At 38.1% G+C, this 18689-nt stretch overlaps 1 protein-coding gene across 3 annotated transcripts in view; it reads right to left on the reverse strand.

Moving 5' to 3' along the window:
- Positions 1-553: 553 nt before the first annotated feature.
- Positions 554-18689, reverse strand: part of IL18R1 (interleukin 18 receptor 1) — a 39540-nt gene continuing 21404 nt past the window's right edge. For 2 of the 3 annotated variants that reach the window (XM_072844414.1, XM_072844415.1), the window contains exons 6-11: positions 18569-18631; positions 14882-15002; positions 11800-11939; positions 10524-10685; positions 5166-5324; positions 554-3157 (exon numbers count right to left, since the gene is read on the reverse strand). In XM_072844414.1, coding sequence (XP_072700515.1) covers positions 2802-3157; positions 5166-5324; positions 10524-10685; positions 11800-11939; positions 14882-15002; positions 18569-18631 — 1001 coding nt within the window. In that variant the 3' untranslated portion in view covers positions 554-2801. The remainder of the gene's footprint in view (positions 3158-5165; positions 5325-10523; positions 10686-11799; positions 11940-14881; positions 15003-18568; positions 18632-18689) is intronic. The other variant, XM_072844416.1, reaches the window with a different exon arrangement.

An 18689-nucleotide genomic window follows, 5' to 3' on the forward strand; every position in this document is an offset into this window, starting at 1 on the left:
GGACTATGTGGGTAATAAGCTCTCTCTTTGCTTTAAGAGAATATAACTTTATTTTAATAAACCTTTTCAGTACATAATAAATATACATGGAATATTTTATACATCTCACAGAGCTGGCTGTTTACTGATTCTCTGAGAGGGACCCCACAGTTTAAGGACATCTGAATCGACAGAAGAGAATGCTGTTATTCTATCAGTAACAGTTATTTGTTGGTCCTGGTTGGAACTGTTTGTTCTTAAACTTAAAAATATCCATATGAATTAACTGGCTTGTGAAGAACTAGTACCTGTGCTGGGTATTGAGTGGTTTCATGGCTTTGTAGAAGGAAAATCTCCTTGTGCTCCTGGTTGGAAGGTACAACAAAGAAGGTAGATACAAAGAATCTGACATTTTAAAAAAAGCAGAAGAAGATAGATATAGGAGTCTGTTTTGAATGACTCATACCTTATTAAAACAGGTGGGAATCTATGTTGAGAATGAGAAAGTGGAATCTTCACGTAAGTGACAAAGGCATCAAGAAACATCTCAAAATTAAGGGCACTAGACGAATGGTTTAAATGTCTTTTAAAGCATATATTTAATGTATATATTTAACACATCTAATACAAAATACACTCAATACATTTTATAGCATACATAATATAAAAGCAAAATCAGTCTATGTATTAGAGACTCTGATGATAGCAATAAAATTTCCCTAAACTGTATGTTTTTACACATAAAACATTAAGCTAGTAGTTAAAATTTTTACTTTAGCCACCCAACTAGCCCACAAAATTTTAAGTTCTATAAAAAGTAAATCTCTTTCTCACACTGAAAATCTAATCTCAGGTTTTTAAAAATTTTCAGCAATATCTACTACAGCTTTTTTTTTTTTTTTAAAAAAAAAAAGATTTTACTTATTTATTCATGAGAGACACACAGAGAGAGGCAGAGACATAAGCAGAAGGAGAAGCAGGTTCCTTGAAGGGAACCCGATGTGGGACTCGATCCCGGGACTCCGAGATCACGCCCTGAGACTAAGGCAAATGCTCAACCACTGAGCCACCCAGATGCCCCTCCACCACAGCTGTTTTAAACAGTCTGCTTTAAACTTTTCTGGGACATTCATGCTGCAACCATGTATTTTAACCAGGCTTCCAGATTTACCCAACTCTTTACTTTCTGTGTAAGGCGGATATTTGTCCCTCACTCAGTGATTTCCACAGACAGCCATGACAGCCAAGGCCACCAAGAAGGCCCACCCACAGTGCTGGGCTCACCTTAGGGAGATAAGACACATGTCTTCCAGTGTCAAAAGTTTCATGTGTCTAATGGAGAAATATCTTTTGCCCTACTGATACGCTTCTCTATATATACAAATGTCCTCAAGTCAAAACTGCCTTCCTTCCAGATCTCTTTTTCTTTCCAGATCTCTGCCTTCCATTTTCATTCACTGCTAAATAACTCATCTAACAATAATAACAATTAATAGTGACAATTAATAATAATAATAGAATTAGCCACACATACACTTCTAAGTCTGTGCCAAGAACTCTTGTAAGTACTTTATTTAGATTTATTCATTTAGTTCCCCTGTGAAGTAAGTAAAATTACTATAAATTATAATTTACAGATAAGGAAATAGAGGCATAGATTGGTTCAAAAGGTTCTATGGGGGACGCCTGGGTGGCTCAGTGGTTGGGCACCTGCCTTTGGCCCAAGGGAGTGATCCTGGAGTCCTGGGATTGAGTCCCACATCGGGCTCCCTGCATGGAGTCTGCTTCTTTGCTTCTCTCTCTGCCTCTCTTTCTCTCTGTGTCTCTCATGAATTATATTAAAAAAAAGGTTCTAGGGGTTCACAGAAGTAAATAGCAAGCCCAGGATTTGAGCTCGAGTGACTTGAGTGCATGGCTCATGCTCAACCATCATGCCATGCCACCTCCACTTTAAAGGCATGTTAAATATGTCATTTAAAAAAAATCAAGCAAGTACCTACCATAATTTACTGTGGCTAACAGATAATAGTGACTAATGGCTAATATGGAAAATATGATTTGGCATCTACCCTGCCTGTAAACATACCTGTTAAATAAATAAATGTTTTAGGCCAGTTTTGAAAAACCCAACAGAATTACCTTCATTAAAATGTGTGTCTTTCATGAATAATAAAACAATTTGGGGAAGTTCCCTCCAAACAGGCCCAATTAAGCAAGCCCTTTTCAGTGCTTTAGGGGTTTCCAATAACCCATTGGCTTGCAGCTACAGCTGGAACACATTAAATGTGTCCTGAGGCTGAGGTCCTGCCACGCCTTGGTCCCCTAATGTACACAGCCCCAGCAGCCCTTTGCCACTTCCCAGGCACTGTCCATGGTGCTTAGAGGTAGGCTGCCCTGTGCTACAGTGAAGGCCCCATTCTCGTTATTATGTCACCTACTGGATCATAGAAAATGCTCTTCATGAACTTAAAATCCTTTAGTTCAATCACTGATATTAAAAATATAAAGATATGCCCTTTTAATAAGGCACAAGGTATTTTGCTCCGTGTCCAGCCTCACAGTTACTGAATATGGATTGAGAATGAGCACCTGTAGCCAGTTATAGAGGAGGGAGAAACGGGAGATCCATTGCTTTTGAATTCCATGTTTCCCTGGGAGCAAGTCTTATTCCTAGCAACCTAATGACAGCTTTCATCTTCAAACTGTAAGTAGGATTTTCAGAGAGGTCAATATTTTTAATAGTACCCTTTGGTAAAAACAGGTTCATCGACTCTGGGCCCAGAGCATCAAGAGTTCTTTCTTATATTCAGGTTTCCTAAAGATCAGAACTTTGAAAGAACAGTCAAGTCTTCAGATTCAGCTCTACATGGCTTGACCATTTTTGCAGGCATCAGATAAAGAAGATTTTTCCAGAACCTTGAATTATACGATGGAGGTTTATCAGCATTCCACTTCAGAACTCTGTGAGATTTCAAAAGCTTTAGTGATTGGGGGAAGAACGTGAAGTCACTGACAGGTGTAAATTCAATTAAGATGATTTTAATTTTCCTTTCTACCAGTGCTTCGTGGAGTCCACTTTCAAGTTCATACCTGACTTCATTAGACATGTAGCTTTTACTTAGGACAATGATTAGTCTTCGACTTTTTTCTATCAACGAGTGGATTTCATCAACAACAGCTGAAAATGCAAGATTTAGCATAGTAATTAAGGAGAACACAAAGGGCATATGGGAAATGAAAATCATTTTGCATGGTCTAATTTTGTATTACTTAACTTTACTTCACTAATAAGTTTTTCAAGACAAACCACTTATTCTCAATTTTGTATACCTATTAGAAATAACCATCTAGGTAACAGCAATATTGAACACTTGGCACTTACTCTGTGCCACACTCTCTTCTAAATGTTTTATTTTATATCAGTCAACTCATTAAAGCATCACAATAAGCCTTTGAAGAAAGTATTGTTATTACCACCATTTTACAGATAAGGAAGCTGAAGTACAGAGTCGTTAAGTAACTCAGCCAGAGTCACACAGCTAGTATAAGGCAGAATCAGAATCAGAACCCAGGTGGTCTGCTTCTGGAGAACCTGTTCTAATCGTGATGCTACCTTGCCTCTCCAAAGGCAGGAAGGAGCACACTGAAATCATAATTATATATATATAATATAAATCATAATTATAATATATATATTTATATATCCCATTATTCCAGACCAGAAGCTGACAAACTTTCTGTAAAGGGCCAGATAGTGAATATTTCAGACCCTGCGGGTCACCCTACTCATCTCTGCTATTTAGCTCAAAGGCAACTACAGACAACATGCAAACATATGGCGAGTTGCTGTGTTTCAACAAGGCTGAAAATCTGGATTTAACCCATGGCTGGTCAACTGCCAATTTTGGATCTAGACCTTTACTCCTTCTCAAATAGAAATTTTAATCCAGACTAATTATCATTAAACATACAAACATTCTTTATTTTTATTTAAGAACTAAAAAGAAATCTTTATTTCTTTAAAAGTAGTATATTCTCTCCTTCTAACTGGTAGTATTTTCCCTTATTTGTAATCTAGGAGGGGAAAAAACAGTTATTTCTCATTTGCTGCTATATCTTCAATGCCCATCTCAGAATTTTGTATGAGGAAGGCATTCAGTCAGTATATGTCAGGTGAGTGAATGATGGTGGCAGTAGAAACACTTACATTGCATCCTTGGTAATGCATTAGCACCCAAAATATTCTGACACTGGGTTTCAAATATTTTCTCTAAAAGACCTCAGAGCAAATATGGAAATGTTATCAAATTTCTTGGCTTTGAAATGGAATTTGCTTCAACATATGTTTTATGGTCATTTGTATTCAGATACTAATAAAAAGCTGAATTTCATAACTAAAATCTGACACAAATCACCAATCTCCCTTATTTATCCTCTTCTGACTCTCCTATGATCTGCTGTAATTTTCACACCAGTGTCAATCCAATTAAGAACAATTATTTTCTGGTAATAATGAACTGCATATAGTCCCAAGGATCATATATTAAATTAGGAACTGGTCCTGCTTTACAAACTATTACCAAGAGAGGTATTCTTACTGTGGGACATTTCTAGATAAATGCCTCAGGAGATGCCAATTCTAGGCCTGGTTGTAAAAGTGGAATGCCCTAGGGGGCACCTAGGTGGCTCAGTGGTTAAGCATCTCCCTTTGGCTCAGGTCATGATCCCTGGGGTCCTGGGATTGAATCCTGCATCGGGCTCCCCACAGGGAGCCTGCTTCTCCCTCTTCCTATGTCTCTGCCTCTCCCTCTGTGTCTCTCATGAGAAAATAAATAAAATATTTTAAACAAACAAACAAATAAATAAGGAATGCCCTTTCCCCAAAGGTTGAGAACTGGGAAGCCCAGTAAAAGGGCCAAGCCCCAGAGATGCCACTCTCAGAAGCAATGTAGTTAGCTTGTTTTCTCACTATTGATTATATTGATTTAGCTGGTTATCTCTGGTTTAGAGAATCATGTTCATTCCTTTGTTTTTAAACAAACCAGGATTGCCTTTTGTAAGGCAACTATTCATCTTTTATTTTTTTTTATTTTTTTATTTTTTATTTTTTTTATTATTTTTTTTCTATTCATCTTTTAAAAAGAAAATCTCTCCACTAGTTTTCTATCTGGTATTCCCTTTCTTACCTCCTCCAGGCACTACATCCCTTTCAAATATGCATAATTTATACCCAAAGTGTTTCTCCAACACCTCGGGCAAGATCTTCACAGCGAAGGTGTACTCCTCTCCATTCTCGGGTCCACATTCTCTTAGGTAAGACACAAAAGCATCGTATGTTTTCCCATCTAGGATAAATAAGTTTTAATCTTTTAAATATTGCAGCGTAAATAAAAGTTTAAGTACAAATTTGAATGAAAGTCACGAAAAATGGAAGTGGAACCATTGAAAAGGAAAAATTAAATAGAGCCTCCTCTTGTCCAAACTCATCAAATTATACTCATTAAATATGTGGAGTTCCTTGTATATCGATTAGAGTTCAATGAAGCATTCAAAAAAGAACACAGAAAATATTTTTGCTAGAAGACCAATGAAAAATAGAACAAGAATATTTAAACTAGGTAATTCATAGGGTCTATCAAGTATTTTTTGGCTCTGATTCTTTTCAGGCATTATTCTTTATCTCTGATTTTTTTTAAATGATCAAAACCAAGAAATAAATTCAATTATTATTAAAGACAAACAAAAAATAGTATGCGCAAATGTCAAATACTAATCAAGCAACCAATTAGCAAAGTGTTTTCTAAGCATGGACCGTAAGACTCTCACTGTTTGACACCATAGAGTGATGGTGAGAAATAAAAGACATAGATCCAGGAAGTAAAGGAATTTAAGGGCAATAAAAGGCCAAGGAGCCCAAATATGTCCTTGTTCCAGGAGTAGAAAACAAATCTCACCTTGGCTTTCTCATATCACCTAATTCTACCAGCATCCCAATATGTCTACCCTCAAAATGACCCCTGGGAAATGCAAAGACAGAAACAAAGCTGACATTTAGATCTCTCAGCCATTTTGAGTTTATCTTTGTGTATGTTGAAAGAGAGTGGTCTAGTTTCATTCTTCTGCATGTGCTGAGTGAAATAAGTCAATTGGAGGACAAACATTATATGTTCTCATTCATTTGGGGAATATAAATAATAGTGAAAGGGAATAGAAGGGAAGGGAGAAGAAATGGGTAGGAAATATCAGAAAGGGAGACAGAACATAAAGACTCCTAACTCTGGGAAACGAACTAGGGGTGGTGGAAGGGGAGGAGGGCGGGGGGTGGGGGTGAATGGGTGACAGGCACTGAGGGGGCACTTGACGGGATGAGCACTGGGTGTTATTCTGTATGTTGGCAAATTGAACACCAATAAAAAATAAATTTATTATTAAAAAAAAAAGAAGCAAAGCCGAGCATTTACACTGGTGAGCAGGAAGAAACAAGAGAGGTGATTTAAACACTACACTACAGCAACACATGCTGTGATATTTAAAAATATTATATGGCCCTCGATGCCAATATGAAAACTTCTGGTCTGTTGAAAGGTTTTCATTGGTAATAACACCTGCTCCTCTTTAATTCCTGATAATGAAGGAGTATTCAGGAGGCTAATGGGACAAAGTCAAGACCAAAGTGTTACCTAAATAACAAAAACCATTGTACTTACTGGGTAACCACAAAATTATATATACCTCTCTCTTCTACCTTCATCCAATCTATCTGAGAAGACAAATCAGCCAAATACAACGACCTGGAAACATTTACAAATAACACATGAGCAGATGCAAGACAGTGTAGCACAATAAGCAAAACAAACAGAATCAATGTGGTCATAGAGGAAGGAGTGATCACCAGGGGCACGCTTTCTGAGAAAAGGAAATTCTGAGTCAGGTCCTAAATGATACAATGGATGCTACCTTGAGACTGGTAGAGGAAGAAGGGGAAGCGGGAGGGGAATGGTCTATCCCTGTCTTGTGATAATTGGTTAGATGGTACAGGGGTTGGATTTATGCTTGTATTATTGTATTACTGAGAATATGAATTTGCTGCTGAGTTGAAAGGTTGGATTTATGCTTATATTATTGTATTATTGAATTATGAATTTGCTGCTGAGTTGAAAGCTAAATATTATTGGATCCTTTATCAAAACCTAATAGGACAAAACCATTTTAGGGCCATTTTCCTTGTGGTGCCCCATCACGTATGGTCCACAATTCAGCCCAGTATTTTTAGTGCTGTCCAGCGTCACAAAACACTTTCCATTTCGGGTAAATCTTAAATTCTACCTACAACATTGAGGTTCAGCACTTCAAGTCAGAACCTATCGTTGAGTGAAGACAACTGCTTGGCAGATTGCGTGCATATAAAAGAAAGGACATTTTAGTAAAAACTAGAGAATTAACATGCATATCGAAGGTAGGAAAAGTTGGTAAAAAAAAAAAAATAGAGCCAGTTCCTAGTTTAATCAGTAAGTAGGTCCCCCAAGTACTTCTGCTAGATTGCTGTGAAATACAGTATTTAATAGTGTCAGAGCTTGTGCCTCCATTAGTAGCCATTATGTGAGTAATTAGATCAGACATCAAGATGTAAGAAATAAATAAATACACTTTTTGAAAAGGTACATTTTTTGGAGTCATGATGTTATACTAATTGTAATAAACCAGTAAGACAATTCAGTCAAATTTGTGTTGTGATATATAAGTGATACAGTTTTCCTCTTACCATGAAAAATGGAAAAAATGGTTTTTCAACTACTGATTAACTTTCAAATGCCTAATTTCAAACAATTTTCCTCCTGGTTTAACAAATCTTGTAATTTATATTAAAATTTATTTTAAACCCAGGTAATTGAAGAGTTTGCTGGCTTTGATAACTGACAAAGTGAAGTGTTCAAGATAAGGTATTTGAAAGCTAATAATAATTATTTTGGGTCCTGTATAAACAAAACCCTCATGTGAATGGCTATTTGGGACTTTAAGGAGTCAGGCTAGTGCTTCTCAAACTGTGTTTGGTGAATGACCGTGTTTTCATTTAATTTGACTGGTTTGGGTTGATTGGTTTCTTTCATTTCCAATCCTTCATACGCCAATACTGAAAACATTCTTAGATATTGCAGCAATATCAAATTGCTACAAAATTTTTAATTTTTGTACTTATATCTCTCTTTCTGCCTTTTTCACAAATGATCTCTGTCATGGGTCACATTTTAAGTGGAGCTGATGGAGATCACATCTATAAATGTTTCTTTTTTTTTTTTCTATAAATGTTTCTATGCACACCACACTGGGAGGTAGGAAGTGTGAACTGAACAAATTATCTGTGAGTTGGGTCAAACACCACAGAGAGGAAAAAAAACCTTAGTTGAAGATCAGAAAGAGAGCTATTAGTGAATGCCCATTTTGAGATATGGCACTGCAAGTAGAGACCTGTTCAACAGGTACCAAAAATAAACCTCTCAGCTGGTTGTAGCATTTCTCTCCATCTCCAAAACTGCATATACATGCAGGCTCAAAGCTGAATTAATTAGCTCTGTTAATTTTATATTATTAACTAAAAGCTGTAAATATGAATAATGAATCTAGAAAAATCTCACAGGGACAACATGAGACTTTTTTCATAACTTAAAGCTAGGAGGGTATTTCTACTTGTGACCACAAATCTAGAAACCATAAAAGGATAAACTTGAGTTCATTAAAAAAAGTCTCCCATAATGTTAAAAAAAAGTATACCTAAAACTACTAACACTATGTCAATTATACTTTAAGAATAATAAAAAAAATCTTCCACATATCACACTACTATAAACAAAGTCAAAAAACAAATTACAATCTGGGAACAATATTTTTATCTCTATTATAGACAAAAGGTGAACCTCCTTAAAATATAAATAGTTCCTAAAAATAAACAAGAAAAAAAGCCAACAACCCAATAGAAAAATGGCAAAGGATATGAATGAGTACTTTGAGAAAGTAAATGCAAATGAGCCTTAAACAGATGAAAAATTACTCACACTCTTGCATAGTAAGTGCAATGCAAATAAACTGAGATACAACTTTACCTATCAGATTGGCATGTAGCCAAAAGGTTGTGGGTAAGGCCATGGGAAAAAAGTTACCCCCATTCTTTAAAGATGGTAGTAGTATAGTAGTATGGAAGGCAAATTGGCAATGTCTGTCAAATTAACAACTGTATCCGCCCTTTAATAATGACAGCAATTCCAATTTAGGGGCTTTTTCCTTTAGTTATATTGTACACAGATGAAACGATGACTCTACAAAACTATCCGTCATACCACTTCCATAGTAACAAAAGGTTGTGAAAAACTCAAAAGGTGATCAAGTAAGCAGTGATACATCTGCAAAAATAAAACACTGTACAACTCTAACAAATAAGAGACTTTATGAACTCATAGAGAAGTGCATCCAAGGCATAGCGAAGCAAAGTTCAGGAGAGTGTACATAATATGCCAAAACTTGTTTTATTTTATTTTTATTTTTTTAAGATTTTCTTTATTTGTGAGAGACAGATAGAGATAGAGAAAGCAATAGAGAGCACAAGTGAGGAAGAGAGGGAGAATCAGGCTCCCCACTAAGGCTTGTGGGGTTTGACCCCAGGACCTTGGGATCATGACCTGAGCAGATGGCAGATGCTTAATCAACTGAGCCACTCAGGCACCCCCAAGATTTGTTTCTAAAATGGGAGTGAAATTTGATCCTATGTTCATATGTTTTGGATATACTATCAATAACAGACTGACAATATCAATCAATATCAGGCTGACAGGGAAATTTTCTACTGTATCATTTCTTAGACTTTTTGCTTTTTGAACTATGTGAGTCACACACACAAGTGCAATGGATTAGATTGATATTTCTAATTCAGTAATTTTCTTTTTTTTATTAAAGTATAGTTGACATAATTCAGTAATGGGCCTTGATACTTCTTTAAAGAAGTATCAAGTATCAAGAGAACTTCTTTAAAGCACCTTTAGAAATAGAGAAACTGAGACACAGAATCACCGAGTAGAAACAGCCATAGATAAAAACACAGATCTAGAAAGCTAGAACCCAGATCATACTGCTTCTAGTACAGGGTTCTTGCAAGCACATGATGCAGGCAGCCTCCTTTGTCAGGTTAAAACAACGCAATTCCATTTACATGAAGTTTATTGAATGTGCACATTGCATAAGATGCCCAGATTGTGTGTGAATAATGACAACCTCTCACAGGGCATTTAGGAGAACATGACATACATGTATAAAACAATTAAAGAAAAAAGAACAATTAAAGAACAACTTTTGGCAACATATAAGTAAGCACACAAAAAAAGATGATACTAGACAACGTTCACAATGATACGTTCAAATCAATTTTTCCTATGGAAAACCTCTACCCCACACTAAGACAACAATATAATCAAAACGAAATGAAGATTAATGTTTCTTTATTTGGTTTCTTAATGAAGCCATGAGATAAGAAATCCCAGGATTCCAATATTCGTTACCTGTCAATGTTTCATCTTTTCCCATGCAATGTCTATAAAATAGGGCCAAGTCAACTCTATAAATGACACCTATAATCACTAGGCACACAACTCCCACTGAGATCAAAACAGCTATGATCATTCCTCTGGTGAAGACGTAGCCTGATATATCAGCCATATCTTCTAGAAAGAAAAAGAAAAATGGGAATAATAAATGAAAGACAGTTTACCAGTGTCTTCCACCACCGCAGCCCAGCTGTCAGTTTTTACACTGAACACTCATCTAGTTGTCGACCCTACATATCCCTCCCCTTAGTCTACACTCCTGCTTTTAGTCTGGAATACTGCTCTTTCTACCTCAATTTTTAAAGAATAAAAATGTGTACAAGGATATTCAGAGACCTGAACTGAAAGCCTTGTTATATGGCCTATCCCTACTTGAGGAAGGCAAGTCTCTAGGAGGATAAGATACTAGAGTGAAATGCAGAGGGACCCAAACCTAATCTCAGCTCATACACTGAGAACATAAATGGACCTGTGTAGTCTTGAAAGAGAAAGATCGTCTAGGCTCCCCGCCTGGCTCCGTCACGCAGTTTGTGTCCCAGGGAAAGTCACTGATGCCCTTAACTCTCATGTCTTCATCCATAAAATGAAGCCACTTCTGAGTAGGTCTTGGACCAATGGCCCTGGGTTGTACTGTATTGGTGGAGGACGAAGAGGGATGACTCTGGAATGCTCCATCAGGTAGGCAGTGAAAAACTTTAGGAGTCCACTGATGTGAGCCATCAGCTGTCTACCTGCCAGGTCCAGGGACTGGCCCAAGGAAGGGAAGCCTCGGTTCATCTTTGTTGAATGAATGACTGTACCCAAGGGCCCCCTGTGCCCAGGGACCAGCTAAGGTAGGCTGGAGGTGGCAGGACACCCAGTGTCATTGGCCTCATCCTCCATGGAGCTGCAAGCTTGCCTCCCATCATTGTGAATGTGCCAGACCTGCCCTGTCTGCCTCCCACACGACGCTCAGCCACACATCTCTGTCTCCCGGTTTCTACCTAGGTCTGTGGTATGACTGAGCGGGAAGGAACAGAGTTTGTGTTTTCATTCTCTACATGGAATCAACATGCAGTGAACTCCAACTGAGCCCCGGTGAGCCCGAAGGCCTGTGACACAAAGTGGACCACTTCACTTCCCAGAGCTTGTTTCCTGGGGTGTGAAAGGAGGGAGTGGTGATCTTGGAGGGGTCTCACAGCAGCAACATTCTAAGCTTCCACAAGCTTATCAAAATAAAACTTTCACATACCTTTTTTCAGCAAGACAAAGTGGATGGTGTCTGTGCCTCCCTCACTGGCCACAGAGCAATTATATGAAAAAAGTAGATTTTTTTCATTAATATTCTCAATTCTCAATATTCTTGATGCATACAATTTGCCTTCCAGGGTCCTGTAAAAGAGGAAATAATTCATCAATAGGCTTTGGTTATTGCCAGCAACATTGCCCACGAGAGAGGAATTCATATGTGCAAATACTCAAAAGCAGTGGATCTGTTTGCTCCATGGAACCTTCCCTTTCTGATGGGCGCTCAGAGTGTGGGCCACCACAAACCTCTGCTCCTCCAGGGAGCATTAGGGCAAACACAAACAGCCCTCCTCAGGCCACCTGGGGAACTGCCCAGAATGAAAATGCTGGAAGGTAATAATGCTGAGTTAAAAACACAAGAAAACATTCTCTCAATGATTTGTCCCTATTTCTCTTCTCCTAATTACTTAGTGTTCCTCCTAACGGAGGTCTTCACCAATAGTGACAAGGCTGCAAATGGTTCGGCACGGATACAGACTTTTATGAGGCTTATCCATGCAATCCTAAAGATTGCTTTTATTTTATTCAGCATTGAAAATAAACTTAAGAATGACACTATTCGGGACCCCTGGGTGACTCAGTTGGTTGGGTGTCTGACTCTCGATTTTGGCTCAAATCATGATCTCAGGGCCCTGGGACTGAGCCTCGCATTGGGCTCTGAGCTCAGTGTGGAGTCTGCTCGAGATCCTCTCCTTCCCCCTCTGCCCCTTCCCCTGCTCACATGCTCTCCCTCTCTCTAAAATAAAAAAAAAAAGTTTTAAAAAAAGGAAAAGGAATCTTTAAAAAAAAAGGAATACTATTCTCAGACGTACCCACAGGCACATGAGTAATACCAGTTAAGCTATTCAGAGAGTATCAGAAAATAACTTAGATGACCAGTAGCAGCAAGCTGTCTTTTTCCTAAAAGATTCAAGTTGCTCTGTCGTTGATGCCAGGCAACTACTCATGACATCTGCTTCCCTGCCAGGAACAACTTTGAAAGCACTCGGCAGGTGGGGTCACTCACCTGCCACACCCCCAGCAGCAGGTGTCTCTAGAACTTGGGACATGGCACCCACCACAGCCTTGAACGGTCTCAAATACATTTCAGAACATAATTCGGTATAGAAGTCACCAATCCAGAAATATCAACTATCTGACTTCAGGGAAAGACCCCAAAGTAAGGCACCAAAGGCCAGTGAGAAGCCAAAACAGATGACAGAAAAAGCTCCTGCACCTAACTCTAAAGAAAGACCATCCTGTTCTCCTAGCTGAACTGAAGCTCTATTTCAAAGTTTGGTGAGTTGGTCTTCTATCCCTCCAAAGATTAGCAATAGGTCACTAGAAGCGGGACCTGCAGAGCTCCAGTGAAGGTCTGATGCTGAGGAGGACAGCCACACAGCTCCCCTGGACCAACATTCACATGTCTGCTACAGGCCAAGGCGACAGACCCCCGCCACACACACTGTTAGGAGCTTGTGGGGCAACTGTCAGCAAGAATGGAGAGCTGCTGGCATGATGACAAAGAAGGTTTTGAAGTGTAAAAAGCAGGGACCAAAACCCTCAAATGTGCAGCCAAAGTGACAGACACCCTGGGATCACTACTCACTAAACCTGAGTGTATCAGTACATTACTAATTAAGGGAATGTCCCAGAGTCATTTAGAAACACTTCACTGACTACAGGCGTAGCATGTTTTGTTTTATTGTGTTACTGGAAGAACATAGGCTGTGCAAGTATTTTTTTTTTTGCTATGCAAGTATTAATACACATGTGATTTGAAACTTCTTGCACTAAAGTTGCCTCCTAGATATTTATATCTCACCAATGCTCTTTTTCTTTTTTCTTTTTTTACCTGTTCTTATGGTGTTTCTGATTTCCATTAATGGACTCTTGACAGCAAAATGCGGCCATAATAACTATGTTCCATGTCAATCTGCCAACAACGAATGTCACAGGGTAGGTGACGGGCCCATTAGTGCTTCTTTGAAAACTTACAACTGACAAGCTTTGGAGACTCTTCCATACTTGATAAAATACCTTCATGCTTACTTTTAAGAAAGATAATCATTGCAATAAACATTCTAAAAAGAAGCTACAGACTACCTCTAAAGCACAGGAGGCAAAATCTATGTCAGTGGATCTCATGCCTATCAAAGAATTCCCCACACATATAAAACTGTCTTCAAATGACTATTTCCTTCTTTGGGATTTTCTGTATTTCTCAAGTTTCCGATGATGAATTTTTTTTGAACAATCGGAAAAAAAAAAAAAAAAGAAGGTATGCGTGTGAAAGTAAAGTACAGGATGTGGATCTGGAGAGGTAGCAGTAGATGGCCTGAGGGGGGGCACCCAGGGCCATGCAGGGAAAGATACTCTGCAATCTACAGACTCCCTCATGATCTTGCAGTGATGTGTGGGCGTCACAGCAAGGCATGCCTCCTGCACACAAGGTGTGCAAATTAACCTACACAAACCCCAGTCTCCTGACCTGGTCTTTTCTCTGGCACATTACTAAAAATAATTTTTAAATTTTCAAAATCCAAAAAACTGTGGGCTGTGGCCTAGCTAGTCTTTTTTAAAGATGTCTAAATAAAATCCCCATCCCCGTCAGAACCTGACTGATCAAACGCTCCTTTTGTAAGGTGATGAGGAAAATCCTCACTGACCTTCTTTTTCTAGTTTAGAGCTTGGCAAAAGACTTCTGCATAATTCATCAACTTAGAGCATGGTAATTATAATTATAAAATATGTAAATTATAATTAAAATTTAAACATCCAATCAGCCTTTCAGGACTCTGGTGTTTTGGGGTGGGGGGGTTGTTGTTGTTCTTTTGCAAATGCACTACTAGGTATCTATCCAAAGGATGCAGACATACTGATTCCAAAGCGTACATGCACTCCAATGTTCATAGCAGCAATGTCCACAATAGCCAAACTATGGAAAGAGCCCAGATGCCCACAACTCTAGTGTTTTCTATATCATGTATCTACAATACAATGTGATTTGCATATATCGTGATATATAACACATCAGATATACATACCTAATTCTTGTTATGTCCTCTTCATGTACGTTAGGTTCCTTCCCATTTTCCTCCCACACGTTCCAATAAACTGCATCCTTTTCATTCGCCAAAGCAGAGCAGTTGAGTTCTACATCTTTTCCTATGTAAAAGTTGACAGCCAATGTTCTGATATTGGAAACTCAGATTTCCCAAAGGTTTAAAATGAATACAATCAATATGTGTGAACCTAATATATAAAGTGCTACATCCCAGCAATAAAACAGATATGTACCTTTTTTTTTTAATTTTAAAAAAATGTATAAGGCAGAGCCATTAGGTAAGCAATTATAAGTCATCATCAGATTATGAATCGGGGGATCCCTGGGTGGCGCAGCGGTTTGGCGCCTGCCTTTGGCCCAGGGCGCGATCCTGGAGACCCGGGATCGAATCCCACATCGGGCTCCCGGGGCATGGAGCCTGCTTCTCCCTCTGCCTGTGTCTCTGCCTCTCTCTCTCTCTCTATGTGACTATCATAAATAAATAAAATTTAAAAAAAAAAAAAAAAAAGATTATGAATCGGCTTCTCTTCAAATGTTTACCTTTAAATCAATTATTAAAACTTGGAGTAGCCAGTGGAATTTTTTTCAACATACAGTTTAGTAGGGAGTGTCAGGCCAACACTCCTATGGCAACTTCTAAAAAAACAAAATGGACGAATCACACACACAAAAATAAATTAGCAAAAAATTAAAGACCTTAAAGTGCAGGGAAAACAAAGAGAGAGAGCAGAGCTGAAAAAGCAGTCAGGAAAAAGCCCTTCCAATCAGAGCTGAGATAGCCAGCCATCTTATTCCTGGGAGAAATTCGTTTTGGTTTACATGGTGTAGAGGGAATCTCACAGAGAAAAGAGAGCCCAGTGGAAATTCTGACAGCTACATGGCTTGCAGGATTATTGCTGTAGAGGCTGCAAAGGCTGAATGGTTTTGCCTACAGTACTTAAGTACATAAGTACTTCATCGTACTTATGAGATAAAGTCCCACTTAGAGTAAAAGGTGTGCAACAAACACCTGACTAAAGCCCCTAAGTGCACCCCGTACCTCCCCTCACTGCAGCATAACCAAACTGCAAGAAATCACAGAGGAAAGTTTTCAGACTCATGAAAAACTATCTCAGATGAAAGCAAGGGAACTACAGGAACAAATGAAGAGTACAAGAAAACACAAATATTTGAGTAATTATAAAAGAATGTGGGCTATTTAAAGCAATAACAAGGTCAATTTATTGTGAGTTTTAGCACATATGCAGAAGAGAAATACATAAAATAACAGCACAAAGTGAGGTAGGAGGACAAATAAATGAACTGTCACAAGGTCCTCACCAGCTGTGGAGTGATAAATGTACAGAGACATACATTTCTCCTTTGCAGTAAGACGAAGATACATATTGCAATCTCTAGAACTACCAATGAAGGATATGGTAGGTGTAGCTAAAGGGAAAACCAAGCAGATTAAATAAAGGAAAGAAAAATACTTTATGAACCCAAAAGGAAGGAAAGAATAAGAAAAAACACGTAAGCCCACTAAAAAATGGGCAGCAAGATGAAAGGCTTCACACCACCTCCATCAGTAATTTATTAAATGCAAATAGGCTACGCACTATGCAGACTGGATTTCAAAACAGATCCAAATACATGCTGTTTATGTGAAACGCATCTTGTGTATTGGATTCACAAAGAGATGTTAAAAGTAAAAGGATGTAAAAAAGATAAAGCCTGCCAATCCTAAACAAGAGAAAACTATTATGTCTATTTATTATCGGAGAACATAGGCACTCAGGAAAGAAGTATGACAGATAAAGAGAAAAATCTTATAATGATAAAGGATCAATTCAATAGGTATCAATTTGTATGTGCCCATAAGAGAACCTCAGCATATATAAAGCAAAGATTGACAGAACTAAAGGATACAGAGATAAATTGACTATCATAGTTGGAGATGTTAACAGCTCCTGGTAACAGATAAAGAAAACACATAAAAGACCGGTATTATGCTGAGTGAAATAATTCAATCGGAGAAGGACAAACATTATATTTTCTCATTCATTTGGGGAATATAAATAATAGTGAAAGGGAATAGAAGGGAAGGAAGAAGAAATGGGTAGGAAATATCAGAAAGGGAGACAGAACATAAAGACTCCTAACTCTGGGAAATGAACTAGGGGTGATGGAAGGGGAGAAGGGCGGGGGGTGGGGGTGAATGGGTGACAGGCACTGCGGGGGCACTTGACAGGATGAGCACTGGGTGTTATTCTGTATGTTGGCAAATTGAACACCAATAAAAAATAAATTTATTATTAAAAAAAAAAAGACCAGCTAAAATATAGATGGGCTGAACAATACCATTGGTTAATTTCACGTCATTGGTCTTTACGGAATGATAAAACCCAAACCTGCAGAACATCCATTTGTGTCAAATGCATTGGAACACTCATCAAGACTCAGGATATTCTGGCCTGTAAGCAAGTTACCTACAAATTTCATGAGACTGAACTGATACAGTGTTAAATATTGGACCAGAATGGAACCTAACTGGATGTCAGTAACAACAACAACAAAAAACAACTAGAAAATTCCCCCAAAGATATGGAAATTAAGAAGAACAAATGATCCATAAATGAAAGAACAAATCACAAGAGAAGTTTTTTTAATGTTTGAACTGAATAGTAATGAAACTCTGGCATACCCGTATTTTTTAATAAACAGCTCAAGTCGTGATTAGAGGGAACTTTAGAGCTTAAAAATGCATGTGCTACAAGAGAGGATAGCTGACATTAATTCTCCTTGTCTCCATGTCGACAAATGAAAAATGAGGTGCAAATTAAGCACAAAATGAGAAGAAAGAAATAATAAAGCTAAGTTCAGAAATCAATCAAAAGCAGGCAAACTACAACTACAAATGGCAACATATTCGGGCTATATTGGGTAGGTGGGGTCCCACAAATGACTGTGACAGGCCATGGGCCAAACTTGTGGGCTTAGGAAACACGTACCAAAGCCTTGAACCCCAGCTTTGCCAGTTTTCACTCGTTTAACTTTAGACAAATTACTGAACCATTCTGGGCTTTGGTCACCTAATCCACAAGATAGGAATAATAGCTCTTGGAGTTGTTTGGAGGATTTAATCTAAGAATATATTGCAATAACCTAGTACAAAACATGGTTTAGCATATGTGAATTTCTAAACTTCCTTTCCTTCTGGAAAGGAATTACTTATATATAACTGGAGGTGTTGATTCATCAAGACCTATCTAGACAAATCTTAAATGTACAATTAAGTCCATTGATTCAAAGCCCATTGATCTATCAATCAAATATTCAGACCACAGAATAAGTCTGAATCCTTCTTCTAGAGAGTCTTTCACAAAATTTTCATATTTAAAAGTTACCATAAAAACTATTAGAAAAAAGCCACAGCAGGGCAACCAAAACCCTATCTAAAAACCACAAGCGGTTCTATGTTTTCAACAGACTTCATTTTCATCAGCCTAAAAATGGCAACATGCAAATAATGACAGCCTTTTCCTCCCTTTGTAATATTCTTAACTAAACCTAGCATGTGTGATGCACACACAATATTGATTAATCATGAATCAGATTTAGCCTTGAAAGACTCGCTTAACCCCCTTCCATTCTTAAATGCAGAATATATATATATGTCAAAATATACCTAATTCCACCTTCACGTGGTTAAGCTTTGGTCCAAGAAGAACAGGAATTATTTTACTGCGATCTAAAAGTGAAAGAAGAAAAGAAAACTGAGTCAGCATTGCATTGAGCTTCTCTAAGTC

This window comes from Canis lupus, chromosome 11, assembly GCF_048164855.1.
Source record: "Canis lupus baileyi chromosome 11, mCanLup2.hap1, whole genome shotgun sequence".
NCBI classification, from domain to species: Eukaryota; Metazoa; Chordata; class Mammalia; order Carnivora; family Canidae; genus Canis; species Canis lupus.